Raw genomic sequence first — 20,561 nt, 5'->3', positions numbered from 1 at the left:
GTGTGTGCGCTGTAGCGCGGGCTTCCGCCACCTGCCTCCCTCTCTCTCTCTTGGGGTGCTTTCCCTCTTTCCGAGCCGTAATCCCTGGTCGCCAGGCCCCTGGCGAAGGGCAGGACTGAGTGCCCGCTCCCCCTGCTCTTGCCTCTGGCGGGTCAAAGCATATGAAAACGGGGAATCTGAGAAACGGGCGACCAGGCCTCCGACCCAGAAGACTACAAACAAGCCAGCCCCCGCCTCCTCCGGCCAGCTGGTGCTCACGGAAAAAGCCTCCCCCGCCCCATGCAGTAATATTGCTATCTACTCTCTTTGCATGGAAGCCTGGCACGCCTGAAGTGACTCTTAAGTGTCCTCCAAGAGATGGAATGGGCACATCAGGCTTGTATCGAATCCTGTTAGTTGGTCGTACTAAAATATGTAGAAGTCACTTAGCTTCCACTGAGCCCTAGGCATGCTTTAATTTTACCGATATGTCAACTCCTAAAATCAAACCTTGGGTGCCAGAAAGAAATCAAGGCCAAACGTGTGTATTTCTCCTCAGTTTAATACCATTACCTCCAGGGCCATACATACATTTAAAAAAACAACTCCATTCTGCTCAAAGTAGATTATGAAATTAATAAAATCATGTAAAATTGATTTGTTATGTTTGAGAGCAAAACAATTGCTCCAGAAGGATCCATTAATTCTGCTAACTTGCCTTGGCAAGAAAAGTTTCTTTTCTGGTGGTTGATTTAAAAATATCCCTCTTACTAGGAGCTGTTGCCTTGGGTCAGCAATTTGGAAGTTGTTCTTTTATAAAGTTCGTAATGAAATCAGGAAGTTCTCATGATTTACACTTTGGTGGTTCATAATAGTTTATAAGAAAAACTAAGCTTTTGTAATCTATCCGTTGTTGTGTTGGACCTGGATTTACATTTAAATCTAACCTCTGCTGTGGGTCTACTATGTGGTCTTTGCCAGGTTGCTGACTTTTGTCTTGATGACATTTGCTTAGGTTTGGCTCAGTCTTCCCATAGGCAGTTGGTAATTCCTTATCTTACTCTCTTTTGGACCATTTTATAAGCTCCCCAATATCCACAAATATCTTCAAATCACAGCAAAAGATTCAGTACCATTAATGGAAGAATGCTCTGGAATTCATATGGAAGAGAAGTTCCACATGGAAACCTTCACACCATCAGGAAGTCCTCCTCCCAGGAGTCTTCTTGGCATTTCTGGATCTGACGGAAACCTTTCTCCACATCACTGTCCTCTTGTCCCACAGGTGATTCCTAGGCTATACGTACAACCAGGAATACTTTCAGTATTCTTTCGTCTTCTGCTTCATCTGCATCATAAGTGTTCAAGATTATGGTGGTACACATGAAGGCTTAGGGGAATATATATCTCCATGCCTCAACTATTTGCTTGTCAGGTCCTCCTCTCTCCAATAGGGAAAAGCAGATGTGACCTTCATGCTCTACTAACTACAATGTCACAGGTTCCTAGTGAATACCAAGAAGGGTTCCCTGCAGCCCTCCCAGCAGAATCACCATTTGGGAGCATGGATAGATACTCAGATGGCCACCCTGTTCTAGCACATAAGAGGTACCTAAAACTATTTGAGTAGAACCCTGAACTCCTCACATCCAACAGCCTATCTAATGTTGCTCACTCAGCTTCTGGACTTAATAATAGCCTGTTTAGATTGCCAGTGGAACATCTTCTCCAGTGATGACTCCTTTTATGGCAAATGGAAATTACAGCTCACATTCTCATCCCTCTCTCTGTCATTGGAAATAGCCATTGCAGTGATTGGAATTTGTCCAGTTCTCTCCCAGGGCATTTCTCTCAAGCAGCCTCAGTAGGTCCAGATCACCACCTATGCCAGCTTCACCAGGTAGAGAGCCCTTTGTGGCAACTGTCTAGCTCAAGACATGTAGATGCCCCCAGAGAGCAGCCTTATCATCAACTGGCTAGAGCTCCAAGCAGCAAAGATAACTCTTCAGGTGTTCTTGCTGATGGTAGCCTGCTGCCATTTCCTCATGTACACAGGCCATTAGCCCATATCAGTCACCAGGGCAGGATTGCATCCTGATTCCTTTGGATGCAAAAATCCAGCATCATAGCACTATGCAAGGATCTTTACCCATCTGAGCAAATACCCACTATCATTGTATATTAAAAAAACTTGTTTAAGAGGTGGCTTCCCCTGGAATTCTCTCATACAGAAAATGAGCTCAACTCATTTTGCTCTTCTTCATTGTAGGAGTTATCTCCCAGAATACAAGGGACAGGTTTACAGAGAACAGCTGTAGTATGCTTGCTGTGCATAGCATTGCTCAATGGTCTGATCAGTACACATATTAAGAAGCATGAATATTAATTACCAAATACATGCTGGGACATTTTTGCGCTGCAAGAGAACTACTAAATAAAATTAAAGGCTCTTACAGCCCCTTCTAGCTGGGTAAAAGTACCTTTTAAAACACTGTCTCATTTATTTTAGAGGGAGAGCAACTGTCTCTGTTCACCCCAGCATGTGTCTTTCCCACTGCCTGTTGCTGGCATCTCCTGTAAGCTTTTTTATTGTGAATCCCTTTGAAACAGAGACCTTTTCTTGCTGTGTAAACTGCTTTGAAAATGTTTTTGTGAAAAGCAGTTGTGGAGGGTACTGCCTCAGCGGGCCCTGAACATAAAACTCAGTGCCACCATGACTGATCTGCCGTCCAGTCACTGAAGCCTCTGTCTCTCAGCTTGACAAAAAGGTAGAATGGTAATTTAGGCAAATAGATGTGGGGGGAAATAACTGAGACACTCTTAGAGGTTAAACAAGCTTACTTGGTTCAAAATCTTTGTTTCAAAACTGTTCAGAAACATTAAGTAAAAAAGTTTTGACTAGAGCAAAAGCAAAAAATAACCAAGACCAATAGCCTATACAAACTAAGCTCAGCAACAGTCTCAAAAGAAATGGGAAGGATAACTTCTCCCAAAGCTTCCTCCATTCCCTTCAGTAGACCAGGCCCCTTAACTACTAGTTTCTGCCCCTCCAATGGTGTAGCATTTCCAGCTCAGTGATTTTAAGCTTTCTGCTTTTAACTGCCCCAGTCAGCCAGTGTTCTCTCTAACAGGGATTCCCGGGTGATGTTGACTATAACTCCCAGCATCTCCAGCTGTAGTGACCATTGGCAGGGGATTATGGGAGTTGTAGTCAACATCTGAGAATCCCTGTTAGAGTGAACACTGCAGTCAGCTTTCTCCTGCAGTATGCTTGCCTCTTCATTGTTCCAGCTGTGTGTCTCAGGGTCTTACTCCTAGTCAGCCCTAATTCCAACTAACTCCAACTCTTCCTCCAGCTTTAACTATTTTCTGCTGCAGGCAAGCCTCCTTTTATCTTCCCCCTCTAGTTTTGCTAAACAAATCAAAATAAACTCAAGTTTGCTCCATTTAAAAAAAAGGTGTAGCCAGTCAAATCAAACCCTCTCTTCCCTCCAAAAATAAAACAGCAAAACTCTTTCCCCTCCCAGACCAAACTGTAGAACAGGAGCTGTGAACTTTTGACCCCTGCACACAGGGAGTGAGAAGTTATATAAAACAAACGTTTGAAAGACACGAGGTGGCAAAGGCCTCATTCCTTCACAGTGGTATATAGAGTTCTCACAGTACTCACCCAAAAGGAGAAGACTACCTGCAGCACTCTCTGCACGATTCATAGCTTTGGCCTTACATTCTTCCAGCTAGCCTTCACTGGAATCAGATAGTTCTGGCCCACCTCCAGCTCAGTTGCACCTGAAGCATTTGATCATTACTGATACAGATGCAACTGCCAGCCCTCAAAAGGTAGCTTGCCCATTGCATTTCAGCATGCCGCTGTTCTGGGATAGCCTCCTTGCTCAATACAGAGGACCAGATCATTCATGCAGAAACCTAAGGGGTGGGCTCCCCAGAAGACAAGCAGTTCTCACTCTTCTATAGTCTAAAAGTAAAACCTTGGCAGGTTTTGCTTTTGAAACATGCCTCCCAATTATAATTCAGGAAAAAAGTCAGCTGTTTGGGAAACATTGATGGGTCACCAAGTCACTTGCTTCAATTGCCCACTATTAAGAATATATATCACTTTTCTACAACAATGTTCTTAAGCAATTTACAAATGATTGTAAATGATCATTTGTAAATAATGATTGGGGAAATAGTTCCCTGTCCCAAGCAGCTCAAAATCTGAAACAAAACAAAGATATACATAAGCAACAGCCTCTGGAGGGATTCTGTGTTGGGGATGAATAGGGATGTGTAGAAAAACCATCACTTCAAAAGGTATTTCCTTTCCCAAGTTAGCAGCTTTCCCAGTTAAGAGCAGGACAACACAGAACAGCTTTATTTAAGCAGATTAACAAACCTTTCAGTCTCCTGTCTTGAAAATCCTGAAGAAATCCCGTTAAGGTGAACAGGTAGGATTGGTAGTTGTCCTGGAAGATAATCTTTCCTGCTCATTACCCTTTACCAAGGTTGGGGGCTGTGGATTTGAAACCAGAACATGAAACAGGGATTCCAGTTGAACATGCCAGTTTCTCAAATGTAATTAAGCCACAGCTCTTGGGTTCTGTCATGTCTTGCAGAGCCAGGCAGTGCCAGTTTCACTACAAGGACACATCAGGGGAGCTAGGCATAAATCAAAGTCAAGGTACAAGCTGGGTCAGAAGCCAAGTCCACACAGGAGGAAGGGAGATCAGGTATAATCATAGCCAAGATCAGGAGCCGGGGAGCAGGTAAGTCAGATTAGTCAAAGCCATTGTCAGAAGCCAGGAAATCAGGTCTACACAGGAACAGGTAGGTCAGTCAGAAGCTTAGCACCAATATTGCTGCAGCAGAGACCTACAGCAGATGGAGCCATTTTCAAGGGAAGTGAATCCTGGCCACACCCTCTGGACTGAAATTTGAAAATCTTAAAGTGTCCATGCCTTATTCTTCAGTCTCAGGTGTAGCTGAGGCATGACTTCAGCTTCTGAACTAGAGGAGGAAGAAGAGGGCAAGGATGCATCCTCAGGACAAAGAAGAAGCTCTGGAGGTACAGGCTACCCGAAGTCTTGGAGCAGGGGACTCTTTCATCTTGCTTCTTCAGCCACGTCTTCTGAGTGTGTCTCCGGGTCAGGCCTGGGGTCTGTCTTGGATGAGAGGGGGTCAGACTCAGGGATCATGACAGGTTTGGGAGATACAAGGAGTTGTGATTTAACCAAACCAGGATTGCCTGGGTGTGCAACGGAAGGAGGGAGCACACTGGTTTGACAGGCTTTGGGTTGCATTCATAATTCATCAAACTGGTTTGTTGGAGCATCTGAGCCAGCCCAAAGTCTTGCAGCTGCTGTGCCACCTAGATGTGTGGGGATTGCACCACCACTCTTCCAGTGTTGCTTTCCCAGGCTTCTTGTTTGAACATCACAATGGGGTCTGCAAAGCAGCGCCATCTGGGATTTGTGCCAGTGTTGTCCATTCTACAGCCAAACAATCTGGCTTGTGAGAAGCACAAGTTGGCTTGTGAGAAGGGAGGGAAACAAGCTCTGCCATTGGCCCACCTGGTATAGGGAATGAAAACTTCATGCTCCTCAGCCTTGGCAAACAGGAGCAAGACTCTTAGGGATCTCCTCCTCAATCGATTGCATGAAGGAAGGATTTTTCTACCAAACCTGTCTTTAAAAGGGGAGTACCACCTAATGGCGCAGCAGGGAAGTAACTTGCCTAGGGAGCAAGAGGTTGCTGGTTCAAATCCCCACTGGTATGTTTCCCAGACTTTGGGGGACATCTATATCGGGCAGCAGTGATATAGGAAGATGCTGAAAGACATCATCTCATACTGCGCGGGAGATGGCAAGGGTAAAACCCTTTCTGTACTCTACCAAAGAAAACCACAGGGCTCTGTGGTCACCAGGAGCAGACACCGACTCAACAGGCACAACTTTACCTTTACTATCCTCAGAGCTTTTGGTTTGTATGCTGGCAGCCCACTTGACTTGAGAAGCCGTTTTACTGACACTGTATGCTTCTAGGGAATCCAAGTTGTTCTTGTCTTCTGATCCAGCAGCAAAGCCACTTCTAGTCTGGACATAAAGATCCAGGGCACTTCTCTGCAGACCTCTGTTGGTCTATGGAAATGCTGTAGACTTTCTTAAGGTGCACACTGCTTTTGTCAAGTTCCACAGTGTAACAGAGAGCCAGCGTGGTGTAGTGGTTAGAGTGCTGGACTAGGACCGGGGAATCACGAGTTCAAATCCCCATTCAGCCATGATACTTGCTGGGTGACTGGGCCAGTCACTTCTCTCAGCCTAACCTACTTCACAGGGTAGTTGTGAGAAGAAACCTAAGTATATAGTACACCGCTCTGGGGTCCTTGGAGGAAGAGCGGGATATAAAATGATGATGATGATGATGATTATGATAATTAATAATAAATGCAATATGAACTGTTTTGTGTTCCAGTTCCTTTCATGACTGACCTGATTCTGAAAAGTTTGTCATTGTTATGTAAATGTTACATTTTCTTCAGAGCTTGCTTTCTGATGTTCTACAAGTATACACTTCCTACTCTAAATGTATTCCTAGTAATGAAGTGTACATCAGACTTTTGTTAGGCATTAGCTTATTCTAAGATTATATTTAGAATATTTATGTGCTGCTTTTTAGCAAAAATAAAGGACAAACCTCTTAAAGCAGTTTCTAGATTAAAAATTAATTTGCTTTTGCAAGCCCAAATTAATTGAATTTGCTTGGTTTTTAATAATACATGAAGATTTAAAACTCTCTCTAAATCCGTATGCCCAAATAAAAATTTGGACACTTATGCCTCCATTCCGTTCCAGATTTCCAGATGCAATGGACACTGATCTCAGTTCCCAGGATAGGAAGGACCTGGACAAGTTCATCAAATTTTTTGCTTTGAAGGTAAATTGTTGTTGAAGTATAAGCGTGATTTTTCTGCATATGTGTTGCAACAAGTTCCTTGTAGTTATCTCTGTGCTGTCTGTATGCACAACATCTATAATACTGTGTCCAGTTCTAGGCACTACATTTTATTTATTTAACATATTTTTATACTGCCCAAAACTTACGTCTCTGGGTGTAAGTAATACTCTTCTTTTAAGAAGAATATTGATAAACTAGCCTACCTGCACAGAGCATCTGTGCGCTCTTTGGGGCCAGCTTTTCCTTCCTGCCCCACTCTCTCTTGCCCTCCCTTCCTCTCCCTCCTGCCCCACACTCTCTTGCCCCCCTCCTTCCTGCCCCCTCCCCTCCTGCCTGCCACACACTCTTGCCCTCCCTCCCCTTCCCTCCTGCCCCACATTCTCTTGTCCCCTCCCCCTCCTGCCCCACACTCTCTTTCCCTCCCTCCCCGTGCCCGTCCCTCCTGCTCCCTTCTCTCTTGCCCCCTGCCCTCCCCTCCCAACCTTCTCCCCCTCCCTCCTGTTCCCTTCTGTCCTGCCCCCTCCCCCTCCTGCACCACAGGCTCTTGCCCTCCCTAACTCCTCCCTCCTGCCCCACACTCTCTTGCCCCCTCCCTCCTGCCCACTCCCCTCCCTCCTGCCCCACACTTTCTTGCCCTCCCTCCCCCTCCATTCTCTCTTGCCCTCCCTCCCCCTTCCTTCTGCCCCATTCTCTCTTGCTCTCCCTCCTGCCCCCCTCACCCTCCCTCCCCTTCCGCCCCACATTCTCTTGCCCCCTCTCCCTCCTGCCCCCTCTCTTGCCCTCCCTCCCCTTCCCTCCTGCCCTACATTCTCTTGCCCCCCTCCCCTCCTGCCCCACACTCTTTTGCCCTCCCCCCCTGCCCATCCCTCCTGCTCCCCTCTCTCTTGCCCCCTGCCCTCTCCTCCCAACCTTCTCCCCTCCCTCCTGCTCCCCTTTGTCTTGCCCCCTCCCTCTCCTGCCCCACAGACTCTTGCCCTCCCTCCCCTTCCATTCCTCTCCTCCCCCCACACATTGTGGGTAGCCGGCCCCCAAGAGCGCACAGATGCTCGGTGTGGTGGTCAGCTAATAACTGTTACTGCACATAAAACAGAAATGGTTGTAAATGGAACAAAACTATTTTCAAAATATTTTTTTAAAGTATAATTTTAATGCTGCTATCCAAATAAGCAACTACTCAAGTCACTAATCAATAAGTGTAGAACTCTATAGCTAAAGATCACCTGGAATTTTATGAAGGAGATATGTATTCAGAAACTTCCTTGTTTCTACAAGGTGAAAATGTTATTGCACATAACTGGGACTAGAGACAGGGCCTTTTCAGTTGTGGCCCCTTGGCTTTGGAACGCCCTCCCTGAAGAGCTTCGCCATGCTCCTTCCCTCAGTGTTTTTTTTTTTTAAAAATCTCAAGATGCACCTTTTTAAGGAGGCTTTTTAATGGTTCATTATTGTTTTTTTTATATCTGGTAGGTTCTTTAGCTTCTTTAGCTTTTTATAATTTTTTTTTATAATTTTCAGTTTTAATTTGAACCTAATGATTGTGGTTTTTAATCTGACTTTAAAAAAAAAATTTAATTTTATTACTTTTATTGAATCTGCGTCTATCTTATTGTTGTGAGCTGCCCAGAGCAGTAGTGCACTGGAGGGGCGTGGTATAAATATTTTAAATAATAATAATAATCTATTATATTAATTCTCCTGGGTATGCCTTGGAATGTGCGTTCTGGCGCCCTGCTGATTGGCACTCGCCAGTGCACTCGCACAGGGCATCCTTGGACTTCCGGGGGCTGGGCAGCCCCCGATCCCTGCAACCCCTGCCGGTAGTTGTGTGGGCAGCCAATCCAGCTGCCCAGCAACGAATGGCTTCTCATCTGTGGGGAGAGTGGGCTAAGTCCGCTTTCCCTGCAGAACCCTCCCAGGCTCATAGGGCCTCTATGCGTGTTGTGCCAAAGGCATTATACAGGTGTTCTAAGAGTTATCAAAAGGACATATGAGAGGGCAGACCTTTGGACAGTTGAGAGTGGTAGAGTTGAAGGAGCAAAGCTCATAAGCAGAGATGTACTGAGATATCCATCCCCAACACAGCATCCCTCCAGTGGCTGTTGCTGGTGTCTATCTTATGTTTCTTTTTTAGATTGTGAGCCCTTTGGGGGCAGGGAGCCATTTTATATATTTATTTATATCTATGTAAACCGCTTTGGGAACTTTTGTTGAAATATATAAATATTTGTTGTGTTCATAGAGATAAGAGGTGGGGGCAAGACCATGGAAGTCTTTGAAAGTAAGGACTTGTGTTGGATCTGGAAGTGGACAGGAAGCCAGTGTATGGATTAGGGATGTGCACAGATCACAGAGGCGCGATCCAATGCCAGGTTGCTTTAAGGGTGGGGGGGTTGTACTTACCCCTCCCGCTGCTTTTCCCCCTCCGGCGCTCCAGTTTAAGCAAAATCTTTCGGGGCAGCAGCGGTCCTCCCTGCTGCCCCTGCCCCCTTGTTGTTTGCAAAATGCGGAAGTAACTCCCACGCATGTGCCTGCCACCGTGTGTGGCGGCGGCGGGCACATACACGGGAGTTACTTCTGCATTTTGCAAACAAGGGAGCAGGGGCGGCCAGGAGGACCGCTGCCACCCCAAAGATTTTGCTTAAAACGAGTGCCAGAGGGGGGAAAGCGACAAGAAGGGTAAGTACACCCCCCCCCGCCCTTAAAGCAACACACATCCCTGGCAACAGTCCATTGGACCGCCGGAACAGCGAACCGGTTCGCAGGCCTCCAACGTGGCCTGTAAACCGGTTCGTGCACATCCCTAGTATGGATCTGAAGAACAGTGGTTGACTGGAGTGATATGAGATTTTGGTGGCAGAATTCTCAACAGAGTTGAAGTGGTTGACATGTGAGAATGGAAAATCAGAGAGAAGTGCTCAGTAATCAGCAACTACTTCTGTTTCTCTGTTCCATTTAATCTTTTTTCCAGTAATGCTCTTTACTATCCTAGAATGGTTTGATGCTCCACAGTAATAGTTCTTGTCAATAATTCATTATTTAAATATTTTAATAATATTTTCTCTTTCAGACGGTTCAAGTAATTGTCCAGGCTCGACTTGGAGAAAAGATCTGTACTCGATCATCGTCATCACCAACAGGCTCTGACTGGGTAAAGCATATTCCTTAGAGCAATCCCATGATTCCCTCATTTGTGTGTCCTATTAAGACATAGGTAGAAAAATCAAATAACATCATGCAAAAATAGTAATACAATATTCTATTTGGGGGGGGGGTTTAACCGTATACAGTAGCACTCTATCTTCTTGTGTTGCTGGGTACTACTATGGATATTTATATATCGCTTTTCAACAAAAAAAAGTTCTCAAAGAGATTTGACTCTGAAAAGGCTTGTGGGTAGACACATACATTATACTTCAGAAGAAACCTCCTTAGCTGGGTTTCTGGCTGGGGCTGTTCCTCATTCCTTTTCATTGAAATTTTTGTGGCTCTGATATAAGATCTCTTGAGATCAATGACAGAGAGGACAAGAAAGCAGTATGGAGAATGTCTGTCTGTCTGTCTGTCTTAGCTGTCAAGAAAGCAAGATTGCTGTTAGTAATCTGTAGCATGTGAGAGTGGAGGGTTTTGTGTCTATCCTGTAGTTATGGGTTATAGTCATCTGTTTCAGTCTGAATTCTAGCACATACATTTATGCAGTGTGCTACAGGATAGGATTCTCAAACACATTTCTGAGAAATAAAACCAATGCTCTTCATTTTACAGTTCAATTTGGCAATCAAAGATATACCAGAAGTTACTCATGAAGCAAAAAAAGCCCTGGCAGGACAGCTACCTGCTGTTGGGCGGTCAATGTGTGTGGAAATCTCTCTCAAGACATCTGAGGTAAGGCCTAAATTGAAGTTCTGCCATCTACACTGTTCCTCATGTCAAAAGCTTCATTACATGTCCTCACATGTGTAGTATTTAGTACTATGCTTTGTTAGTGCACCACAATTGACATTGTTAGGGAGAGTCTAGGTGTGCATAAAAATTGGTACTTCTCTGCTCTGGAAAGCACATTCACCATGCCGTTGTTGCATGTGCAACCTTCTCTTGATGGAGGTTAGAGAAACAAGGTCTGCACATTTGATGCTGAAGGGGCTTTTGCAAAGCACCAGTCAACTGGGTGGCTGTGACATTACAAAATGCCTTCTCCCCAGAACAATGATTTGGCTTTAAAACAAAATATTGGGGTTTAAAAACAAAATTGAGCAGTATATGATTGTACAAATGTATACGTGTACAAAGATGGACAGCCTCCCAGAAGCTGGGATGGGGGGAACTGGTGAGGTAATCAGCATTTGCTCTAAAGGCAGGTAGATGTGTCATTTGAAGAGTGAAGGTGAAGGGAAGCCATACTTGCCTCAGGGGCAAGAAAAGCATGCCAACTCCTCATTTTGCATAGGTTTGTACGTGTCCTATAAATCAAGCTATAAATCAGAAGGATAAAACAAAAGTGGAAAATTAAGCATGCCACCATATTTTGGAGGCTGAAAAATATGTCTCCCTAGACCACAATGAGATTTAAGTTTAACCTTGCTTATGTAACATGTTCATATGATAATCGTATTTTACAATTGTTTGTAGAGTCACCGTCATTCAAAAAAACCTTTTTACAAATGGACTGCAATAGTATTTTTCTTACAAATATATTTTTAAAAAATTGTTCTGACATTCTTTTTCCATTGCAGGGGGATTCCATGGAGCTAGAAATATGGTGTTTAGAAATGAATGAAAAGTAAGTATGTATTGGTGATTCTTGTCCAATATTTGTGTATTTCCTGGCTTACTCAGTGTCTAAGTACATGTAGTCCTGGTCTGCATGTGGAAGCACCAAAGACTCTCTTATGTTTCTCTGCTTACATGTTTAAAATACATGTAGAGCAGCAACAGTAAAATGGTTGCAGCTACATATCTTTGTAATGTGCAGATGTTCAACATCCATGATGCACATTGAGCAAAGATTCTAGAGGCTTGCTTGGCAATTGAACATCTCTAGACATTCAGTTGAAAGATTCTTAAATTTGGCTATTTTCTAGACACTCAGAAGCTTTCAAAAGACAAGTAGAGGAAAGTAAAAGGGAAGGTTGTTTTAAGAGGAAAACCAATCCACATTCCAGAGCAGGTAGACATAAAGATTTTCTGGTCAGCCATCAAAACAGGTAGAGACAGATGCAATGTGCAGAATTTTGTTGTTGACTTACCCTTGTGATGATCTTACAGTAAAGAATTGCATGTAGAAAGAATGTGGGAGGATAAGATAAAAGGGCAACATTGAGATGGATAAAAATACATTTATATGTTTTATAAATACATTTTTAAAATTTTACATTAAATTTAAAATAAGTAAATTGGGTTTTTTGTTATAATGTCAGTTATCTTTTGTGCCATTTAAAAATAACCTAGTTTAAAATGAAATATAGATTTAATTAAAAATGGGTTGAATTCTACATTTATCTCTGAAAACTGAATTCATTGCCCTCTTTTCAAACACAATGAATTAAAGTCTGCTTTTCTCTGTCAAAGGGGGGGGGAAACTATGGGGGAAATATTTGCCTTCTTCACTGCAGTTTGATACAGTCAACCTTTTACCTTCCATCTCATAATGAAATCCCAGCTAACATTCTGTGCAACTTTACAAGTGAGAATTCTGTCCTTGCAAGGAGCCACTAAACTAACTCACAGGACAACACAGGTGGGCAGGGAAGTAATTTTCACTTTTCTGCCCTCCTTTTTTGCATCAAGCAATATGTCCTAGGAATGTGCACAAACCAGATTTTGCATTACGTTTCGAGTGCAAAATGAAACGCAAATGGCCAAAGCATTCTGTTGAAACAGCGGTTGACCCAGCTGTTTCGACAAAACAAAACTTAAAACGTATTGAGTGTTTTGGCTATAGGAAACAATGGGGAAACTCGAAACACCCTATTGTTCCCCATGGGTAACTCCTAGGAACACCAAGGTCAGTTGTGTGGTAGGGCATGATGGATGCTACCTACCACCCAACTCACAAAAGAAATGGGCAAGCAAGCGATTTTAAACAAATTTGTAACCTTCCCCCCCAAATCCCCTTAGACTTTGGTGGAAAGGTTACAATTTTGTTTAAAATTGCCTATTTGCGATTGTTCTGCAGAGACCTTTCCCCTGCTGACTCAGCAAAGAGGCACCTTTTTAAAGTGGTGATTCTCTTTATTGAGCAGCGGGAGGGCAACTGACCCTATCCAGCCCAGCACAGCATCCCTCCAGTGACTGGTGTCTATCTTTTGTTTCAGATTGTGAGCCCTTTGGGGACAGGGAGCCATCTATATTTATTTATATTTCTCTATGTAAACCACTTTGGAAACTCTTGTTGAAAAGCGGTATATAAATTTTCAGTGTTGGCAACCTTTGTATTGGGATTAGTCTGTTATTCTATTGAAACAGATTCCAAAGATTCCACAAATAGATTTGTGTCTTGAGCTATATCATATCTTTTAGCCTAATGGCAGATTTTCATTGTATTTTACAGGTATCATTCTAAGGCAAACCCTAGATTGCATAGTCTCTAGCCTCTGTTGGTATAATTTTATCACTTCATGGGACGCTGGACTAACTCCTTCTGTATGCTCTTTCTAGGTGTGATAAAGAGATAAAAGTTTCCTACACTGTGTATAACAGGCTCTCTTTACTGTTGAAGTCTTTGCTTGCTATAACGAGGGTGACTCCTGCCTACAGACTCTCAAGGAAACAGGGTCATGAATATGTAATATTGTACAGGTAATACAGACTCTGATTTTCTTTTAAACAGAAACAATAGAATTGTTGGTACCTGTGCATTTTTCATTTAGTTACTCTCTTTAGTTACTACCTTCTTGTTAAGTTTGTATGTCTTTCTCTAGTCTCTGTTGTTTTTCTGCTTGGAATGTTCCTCCCGTTAATGTCCAGTATGCTCCCTGAGTTGTTGTTCTTTAAAGTTCCTTTTAAAAAGCACCTCTTCTCCCCCGCCCCCTTATTGTTTTTCCTCTAACTTTTTTCTCTATTTTCTATCTCTTGTTAAACTGTGATAGAGTTTTAATATGAGTTTGGTAATGTGTAACTAATGGCTTACCACATTATTCCAGCCAAGTGCACAATTCATGCATATCCATATATTTTGCTCTTACTGCTCCTGGCACTACTTGCACTGTGAGACACCAAAACATTGTTACCAACTTGACATTTCATCATAGGAATATAATAGAAATATAATTTATATTTAAGCAACTAAGAGCTTTTTAAAAGAACTGCTTCTCTTAATCCACGTTCCCATATCTGAAAAGGGCAATAATGTTCAAAGAAGATCAAGATTTGAAAGCCTTTTGCACATTTGATATGCTAAAAGAATGTGTAACACTAACTGTGTGGCTCTGTCCTATGTGTAAATTCACACACTCTTTCTTTTCACTTATAGGATATATTTTGGAGAAGTGCAGCTAAGTGGCTTGGGAGAAGGTATGACTGGGCAATGCATAAACTTGCTGCCTTTTTGTTTTTGATAAACTAAATATGCATAACAAAAATGTTGATGAAGGATGAAAAAGAAAAATAATAAAGTAACAAGCTAACTGGAATAACAATAGAAAAAGAAATATGCTAAAAGAAAGCAAAAGAAATATGCTAGTTATATGAGAAAGGTGTTCCAAAATTCAGGATACGTCAGGAGAACATATTATTATCATCCTGTTATTGTCAGCAAAAGGGCTATCGGGGGTTTGGGTTGGTTTTTTTTTTACAGAAACATCCAGGTACAGGGAAATAAAACATCAGTCTTTAACTTTGTTGCTGTCATTTTATTTTTCTATAAGATGAAGATTATGTTGACAATTCTTCTTCTGCCTCTATAGGATTTCAGACAGTCCGTGTCGGGACAGTGGGTACTCCATTAGGCACCATTACTTTATCCTGTGCCTACAGAATTAACTTGGCGTTCATGTCAACCAGGTGAGGAAATCCTAGTCAAACAAAACCACTTTTCCCAAGACACCTTCCACTTCCAAAGCCCATAAGCCTGGGTTTCTTTTTTGCAGAGTGGTAGTATTGCATAGCCCTGAGTCATGCTCCAGAAAACCAAGTCCCTTGTTCATATGTGGAGTTGCAGGGTTGAATTTTGGCGATGCTCTGCTCCCATTAATTGATGCAAAGAGCAGTCTGGCTGCCAGGACTGGGGTTGCAACAGAGAAGGGAAAACAGTCTTATGAATAACACCATTTGCTTGTTGCATTGCAGGCAGTTTGAGAGGACCCCACCTATCATGGGGATTATCATTGATCACTTTGTGGACCGTCCCTACCCCAGCTCCTCACCCATGCATCCCTGCAATTACAGGTGAGGAAATATGCATCACAGATAATAGGTGAAGGCAGTTATTCCTGAGTATTGAGCCCTTATGGCATGCACTGCTGGGTGGAGAAAAGGATGAAAATCCTGCTTACTGCCTGATCTGAGGAGGAGGGCATGAGAAAAGTTTACATTTCCTTTTCTGTTAGAGGTGGATGATTGGAATATGGCCCAGAGCATTCTCAGAGTTTCAGATTCACTTCAGTTCACACAATGCCTTGTGTGAATTCTTTGCATTACTGGTGTTTTTTCCTAATCATATACTGTGCAGAATGAAAATCCTTAGCTGCTATGCTGCATGACTTGTAGAATAAAGCTAACATCTTGCAACCATCTATCATAATTGGCACATTCATGTGTCAGTGTCATTTTGAGAAAGTATGTATCATTCAATTTTTTGTATGTTATAATGTATATTATAACATATACATTATGTTTGATACATAGATTAGTTTTTAAGTTTTCCTTTCTTTAAAATTCCCTGGTTAGTTTGATCCAAAGCCATGGCAGACTACTTAAAAGTAGGATGGCTTTTATAACCCATCCATCTCTTCAGCTGGTGGCACTGAATAGATTTATCAAAAGAGTTTTGTTTGGGGAAGAACAAAAAAACAAAAACTAGTTGGCAGATTGAGCATCATGTTTCATCTTCTCCAGTGAAAATTCTGGAGAAATCAAAGCCAAAAGTGTTTAACCACTCTAGTAGCATTTCCTTCAACCCTGGTAAAGAAAGAGTTAGAGCTCCTTCATAATTCTCCTTTCAACTCCACTCAAATGTTCTGGTTCCTGCCTGCAATGTCTGACTCAGTATTTACTTTTTGGATCTTTGTTTTATTGAACATTCCCATTTGTTAACTGATCTTGTCCTGTTTTTACAGAGCAGCTGGTGAGGAAAATGCAGTAGCATACCCATCAGTGGAAGACTCTCAAGAAACATGCACTGCCTCCTCTACTTCTCCTCCATCCCAGGTAAGAGATTGCTCAAAAGCAATTCTCAAAGTTTCCGAGCATGTGTCTTTTCACCTGTACGATCAGGTTTACCTACATGGTGGTGATTAAATTTACTGACAGTCACTTTTTTATAGTGGTGCATGTATTCCTAGTGACCATTTTTACAATTTATGAGGCAAATGCAGAAATGAAGGCGCACCATCCAGATTAATTAGTCATGACTAAGCACCATTGAAATCAATGAGACAAGTTAACCATAACTAACTTCAGTCCCATTAATTTCAATGGGACTTTGTCATGACTAATTTAATCTGGATTCTGCCCAAGATTACTGAAAGCTAAATGGTGATGAGCTTGCCATGTGTGACTTTAGAGTTGGATTTCCTAGAGCATACATCTCACCACAACAAAACTTTTTATTTGTTTTATAGATAAACAACAATTTGGTATAGGCAAGCAGCTTATATGGTCTCAATTGATTTGTACAGGGTACAGTTTAAGATCTTCAGTGATGTTATTGACAATGCAGCATCCACCTATTTCCTCCAGCTGTCCCCTTAAAATAAAAAATATGTGCCTTGCAATTGTAAAATGTTTAAGGAATGGTCAGTTCTCCATTTTGTATCTTTTGAAACTCCTTGCATTCTCAGTTTAATAGCATAACTTATTATTCTCAATAAATGTAGAAGACTAGCAAGAGAGCTTTACAGCCTTGTAGCAAGTGGCAGCAAGGTGCAGTTTTAAAACTCTAATACAACCAAGGGAATCCTGGTGTGGAAACATGCTTCTGAGTGAGTCTTCTTTATTGGAAATGCAAATAGATTCAGTTGGAGCAGGATAAGACTCCCAGCGCTGGGGATACACTCTCTTCTGTGAAAATGCTTATCTTCTCTTAACCTTTGGTAGGAAAAAGGGGGCACACTCTAAACATAGCAATGAGCACTCAGCCTTCTGCTGTACCCACAGTGCCCGGAACTGGTGTGTTTGGGTCCAGCTCCATTTTATACACGTTTTGGAGCATTCTAGTGATTGTGCCTCATGGACCTTCTTGAATAGTTTGTTAAATATCACAGAAGGAACAAGATCATCCCAAGAGCTCTGAAACGAATACTGTTGTTATTTCAGCTAAGCACTGAAAGTTTGAGCACACAAGTATCTAGCGATCTGGCAGCCATCGCTATGTATTGATGGGTTTGTGACCAAGGCCTTTTCTCTATCCATAATAGGGTTTATGTTCAGAGGAAAGCTGTTACTTCAATAGCTGGCATCAAAGAACTAATTGTATATCAGACATAACCAACAGCCAGAATCTCTATTCTAAATTCAGATGTATTAGGTCTTTATTTATCTTATTAACAATTGGGCTGAATGACCATTGGTGACAACTCAGGCGGGTGGGGGGTGGGATGAAGCCAGATGAAGTGAAGTTCACTCAAGGCTACCATACTTCCCAGTGAGCCAAACCATCTCCATTTGCACTGGGCTTAAATGTTTAATTCAGTTAATGAGCCCTTGCAAGTTCCAGTGAGTTTGGCTGCACTTCTTTTTATTTCTTGCCTAAGCTAATAATGAACTATGTTATGCATCAATTAAATGGGGGAACTGGGAGCAGTTGCTTTCTCCCCACAATTGCTGTTATGTCTTGTAATGTGTATGTGAATTTTTATTAAGAGTATTTATTCATTGCTTTTCAACTAAAAGTTCACAAAGCGATTTACTGAACAAAAGGAAATGTGAAAATGGGCTCACATTTGCCAAGGGACTCACGACATCAAAAACAGCCACTGGAGAGAGACTATGTCATGTTGAATAGTTCCCCCTGCTAAATGTAAGAGATCCACTGTTTCAAAAAGGTGCCTCCCTGCCCAGTTGGCAGGAGTTAAATGACAAAGCAGGGAGATATGAAGATGCTGTGAGTCATAAATCCACTGGGCAAGTATAGGGCTCTTGTTCAACAATAAAAAATGACCATACCCTGAGTACAATCTACCTTACTCTGTCTTACACTTCCCATCACCTTTGTTTTGATAACTGACTATGGGCAGACTGAAAGGGCCTTGTTTTCCAGCTATAATCATTTTCCTGTTTTAGCCCTTTATAAATTGTGCAATGCCCCAGCAGTTATTTGAATCTTGAGCATTTGCATGAGCATTTGTAATAGCTCTCCACATCAGTTCATCCACTCTTTCTATCAGTTTTTCCCCTCAAGTCCTTTTCTTTCTCTTCCTTCTTTGTTTTCTTTTGTTTGTCTTTGTACAGTGTGTTTTTACTGTCACAAAAGCACATTTTCAGACCCCTCCTCCTGTGGTGATGGATATGAAGGGCCCTGTGATGGGGCTGGCCTTTTCACACCAAGTGAGTTCATGGTAGGAACAATATATGTGGCCTCACAACACTTTTTAACATCAGAAAAGTACATGACAAAACTGTTCGCAGTAAATCATTTTCCTTCAGATTTGTTCTGCTCAGAGGTTTGCAATGTCTGTTCTGTTATTTGTGACTTCTAAAGAAGAAAATGAAGCAAACCTTTGGTACTTTATCACTAAACAGAAAATGCACAATGGAATAATGATAAGATCAGGGGCATTTAAGATCATTTCTAGAGAAGTTTTGATTGCTGTGTAGAAAAATAACTTTTTCTGGAATTTGGTATAATGTCTGTTGAGCTGGTCAGGATTTAGGAAACAAACAGTATGTTTCAGTATGAAAGATCAGAAGTTGGTTAACACAGCCACATGTATTCTGCATCACCTAGGGGTGTGCACAGACCAGTCCTCCATAAGCTGGGCTGGTTTGAATGGGTTGATTGTGAACCTCTTCGAACCAGTTCAAGACTGTTGGGTGACCTGACCAGCCCAGTCTCTGGGTTCAACCAGTTCAGTCCGGTTCGTTGTTCAGTCCAAATTTGGTTTGGATTCGGACTGAACCGCGGCATCTGATCCATGCATACCCCTAGCACCAACAAAAACAGAAGAAAAAAGATTTTATACTCTGGATGGATAGATAGATAGGGAGGGAGGTAGTTAGTTAGTTTTAATGTGGGATTTGATTAATGGATTTGGACAAGGAAAGGGAGATGGTATGGAGATGGGAGAAAGATGGGCCATGAGGAGAGGGAGAGTTGTCCAGGGGACAGATGGGCAGCCATCCCTGCTAAAAGGCAAGAAATGCCCTCTCTCAGTGGGATTATCAAAATTCCAGTTTGTACGCTTGTGCAGAACACACAGTCCTGTCTATCATATTCCTTGACAGAGAAAATGCTACCTAAAGATGCTTGTCTTCATTGGACTTTGCATACTCTAAACATTCAGCAGAAGGGAATTGGTATATTTTACTAGCAGGCAGGCCACTTTCAGGGGCTCTGGTAAGATGAATGTGTGACTTGCTACTTTAAGTATAGGTTCCTACAAAACGGGTCCCCAGATGACGTTGGACTACAACTCCCATCATCCCCACCCAAAATGGTGACTATTGTTGCTGGGGATGATGGGATCTAGTTCAGCATCATCTGGGGACCTAAGGTTGGGAACCCCATCTCTACAAGAAGCACCTTTTCTCATTTAAATGTCCCAATTTTTTATAATTGTCACAAACTTTTCTTTCCTAAGCATGGTTCTTGTAAATTTCAAAATGTAGCAAACACATTTGCCCCAACCCAGGCACATTTCCCATGTATGGGAGATTTCCACAGAACTCAGCTTACTTTATCCCATCTTTCTGTCTATTAATATGATCAAACACTCTGTAAGCAATGTCCTATTGAAATCATTAGGACTTACAGTGCAGTGCTTTCATTTGCTTGAAAGTAATTCCCACTCTATTTGATGGCGCTTACTGACTGGTAAGGGTATTCAAGATTGCAACCCTAATCATTTAACTACGCACTTATGCATTTAACTGTGCAGTTTTATTCAATTGTGCCCATTATGTACCAAAAATAATTCAGATTAATGACTGTTTGGAATTAAATCTCCAAATGCCCCCCAAAATTCTACTAGCAGCTTTTTTCAATATCTTTTCTATACAAGCAGACCTACATATAGTATTAAAAATCCTTCATTAGAATTTTTAAAAGATGAACTTTTTTGTGGCTGTTGACCTACCATGCTTTCAAATAAAATCTGCAGAGGAAAAGAATTGATTTGGACTAGGAAAAGAAAAAAAATGTTTTTGTTAGTGTATTATACTGGTACTACAATGCCAGTATTGTTAAGCTGAGGAGTTGTTTCAACATTCAACTGTTTTAAGCCCTGACTGTTCTTTTGGTCATAAAATAGAAGCCA

At 42.1% G+C, this 20,561-nt stretch overlaps 1 protein-coding gene across 15 annotated transcripts in view; it reads left to right on the top strand.

Moving 5' to 3' along the window:
• Positions 1-20,561, top strand: part of ATG13 (autophagy related 13) — a 55,425-nt gene that overhangs the window by 251 nt on the left and 34,613 nt on the right. For 2 of the 15 annotated variants that reach the window (XM_053275552.1, XM_053275544.1), the window contains exons 1-12: positions 4,583-4,745; positions 6,831-6,912; positions 10,001-10,081; positions 10,696-10,815; positions 11,664-11,710; positions 12,012-12,134; positions 13,588-13,728; positions 14,402-14,442; positions 14,835-14,931; positions 15,217-15,315; positions 16,206-16,296; positions 18,538-18,633. In XM_053275552.1, the coding sequence (XP_053131527.1) occupies positions 4,585-4,745; positions 6,831-6,912; positions 10,001-10,081; positions 10,696-10,815; positions 11,664-11,710; positions 12,012-12,134; positions 13,588-13,728; positions 14,402-14,442; positions 14,835-14,931; positions 15,217-15,315; positions 16,206-16,296; positions 18,538-18,633 (1,179 nt within the window). In that variant the 5' untranslated portion in view covers positions 4,583-4,584. Of the gene's footprint in view, positions 1-4,582; positions 4,746-5,018; positions 5,045-6,830; positions 6,913-10,000; positions 10,082-10,695; positions 10,816-11,663; positions 11,711-12,011; positions 12,135-13,587; positions 13,729-14,401; positions 14,443-14,834; positions 14,932-15,216; positions 15,316-16,205; positions 16,297-18,537; positions 18,634-20,561 lie in introns of those variants that run through there. The other 13 variants (XM_053275472.1, XM_053275535.1, XM_053275432.1 and 10 more) reach the window with 12 other exon arrangements.

Source organism: Hemicordylus capensis, chromosome 1 (genome assembly GCF_027244095.1).
Source record: "Hemicordylus capensis ecotype Gifberg chromosome 1, rHemCap1.1.pri, whole genome shotgun sequence".
Lineage (NCBI taxonomy): Eukaryota > Metazoa > Chordata > Lepidosauria > Squamata > Cordylidae > Hemicordylus > Hemicordylus capensis.
The sequence above is the reverse complement of the archived record's forward strand: the minus strand, read 5'-3'. Positions and strand labels throughout refer to the sequence as shown.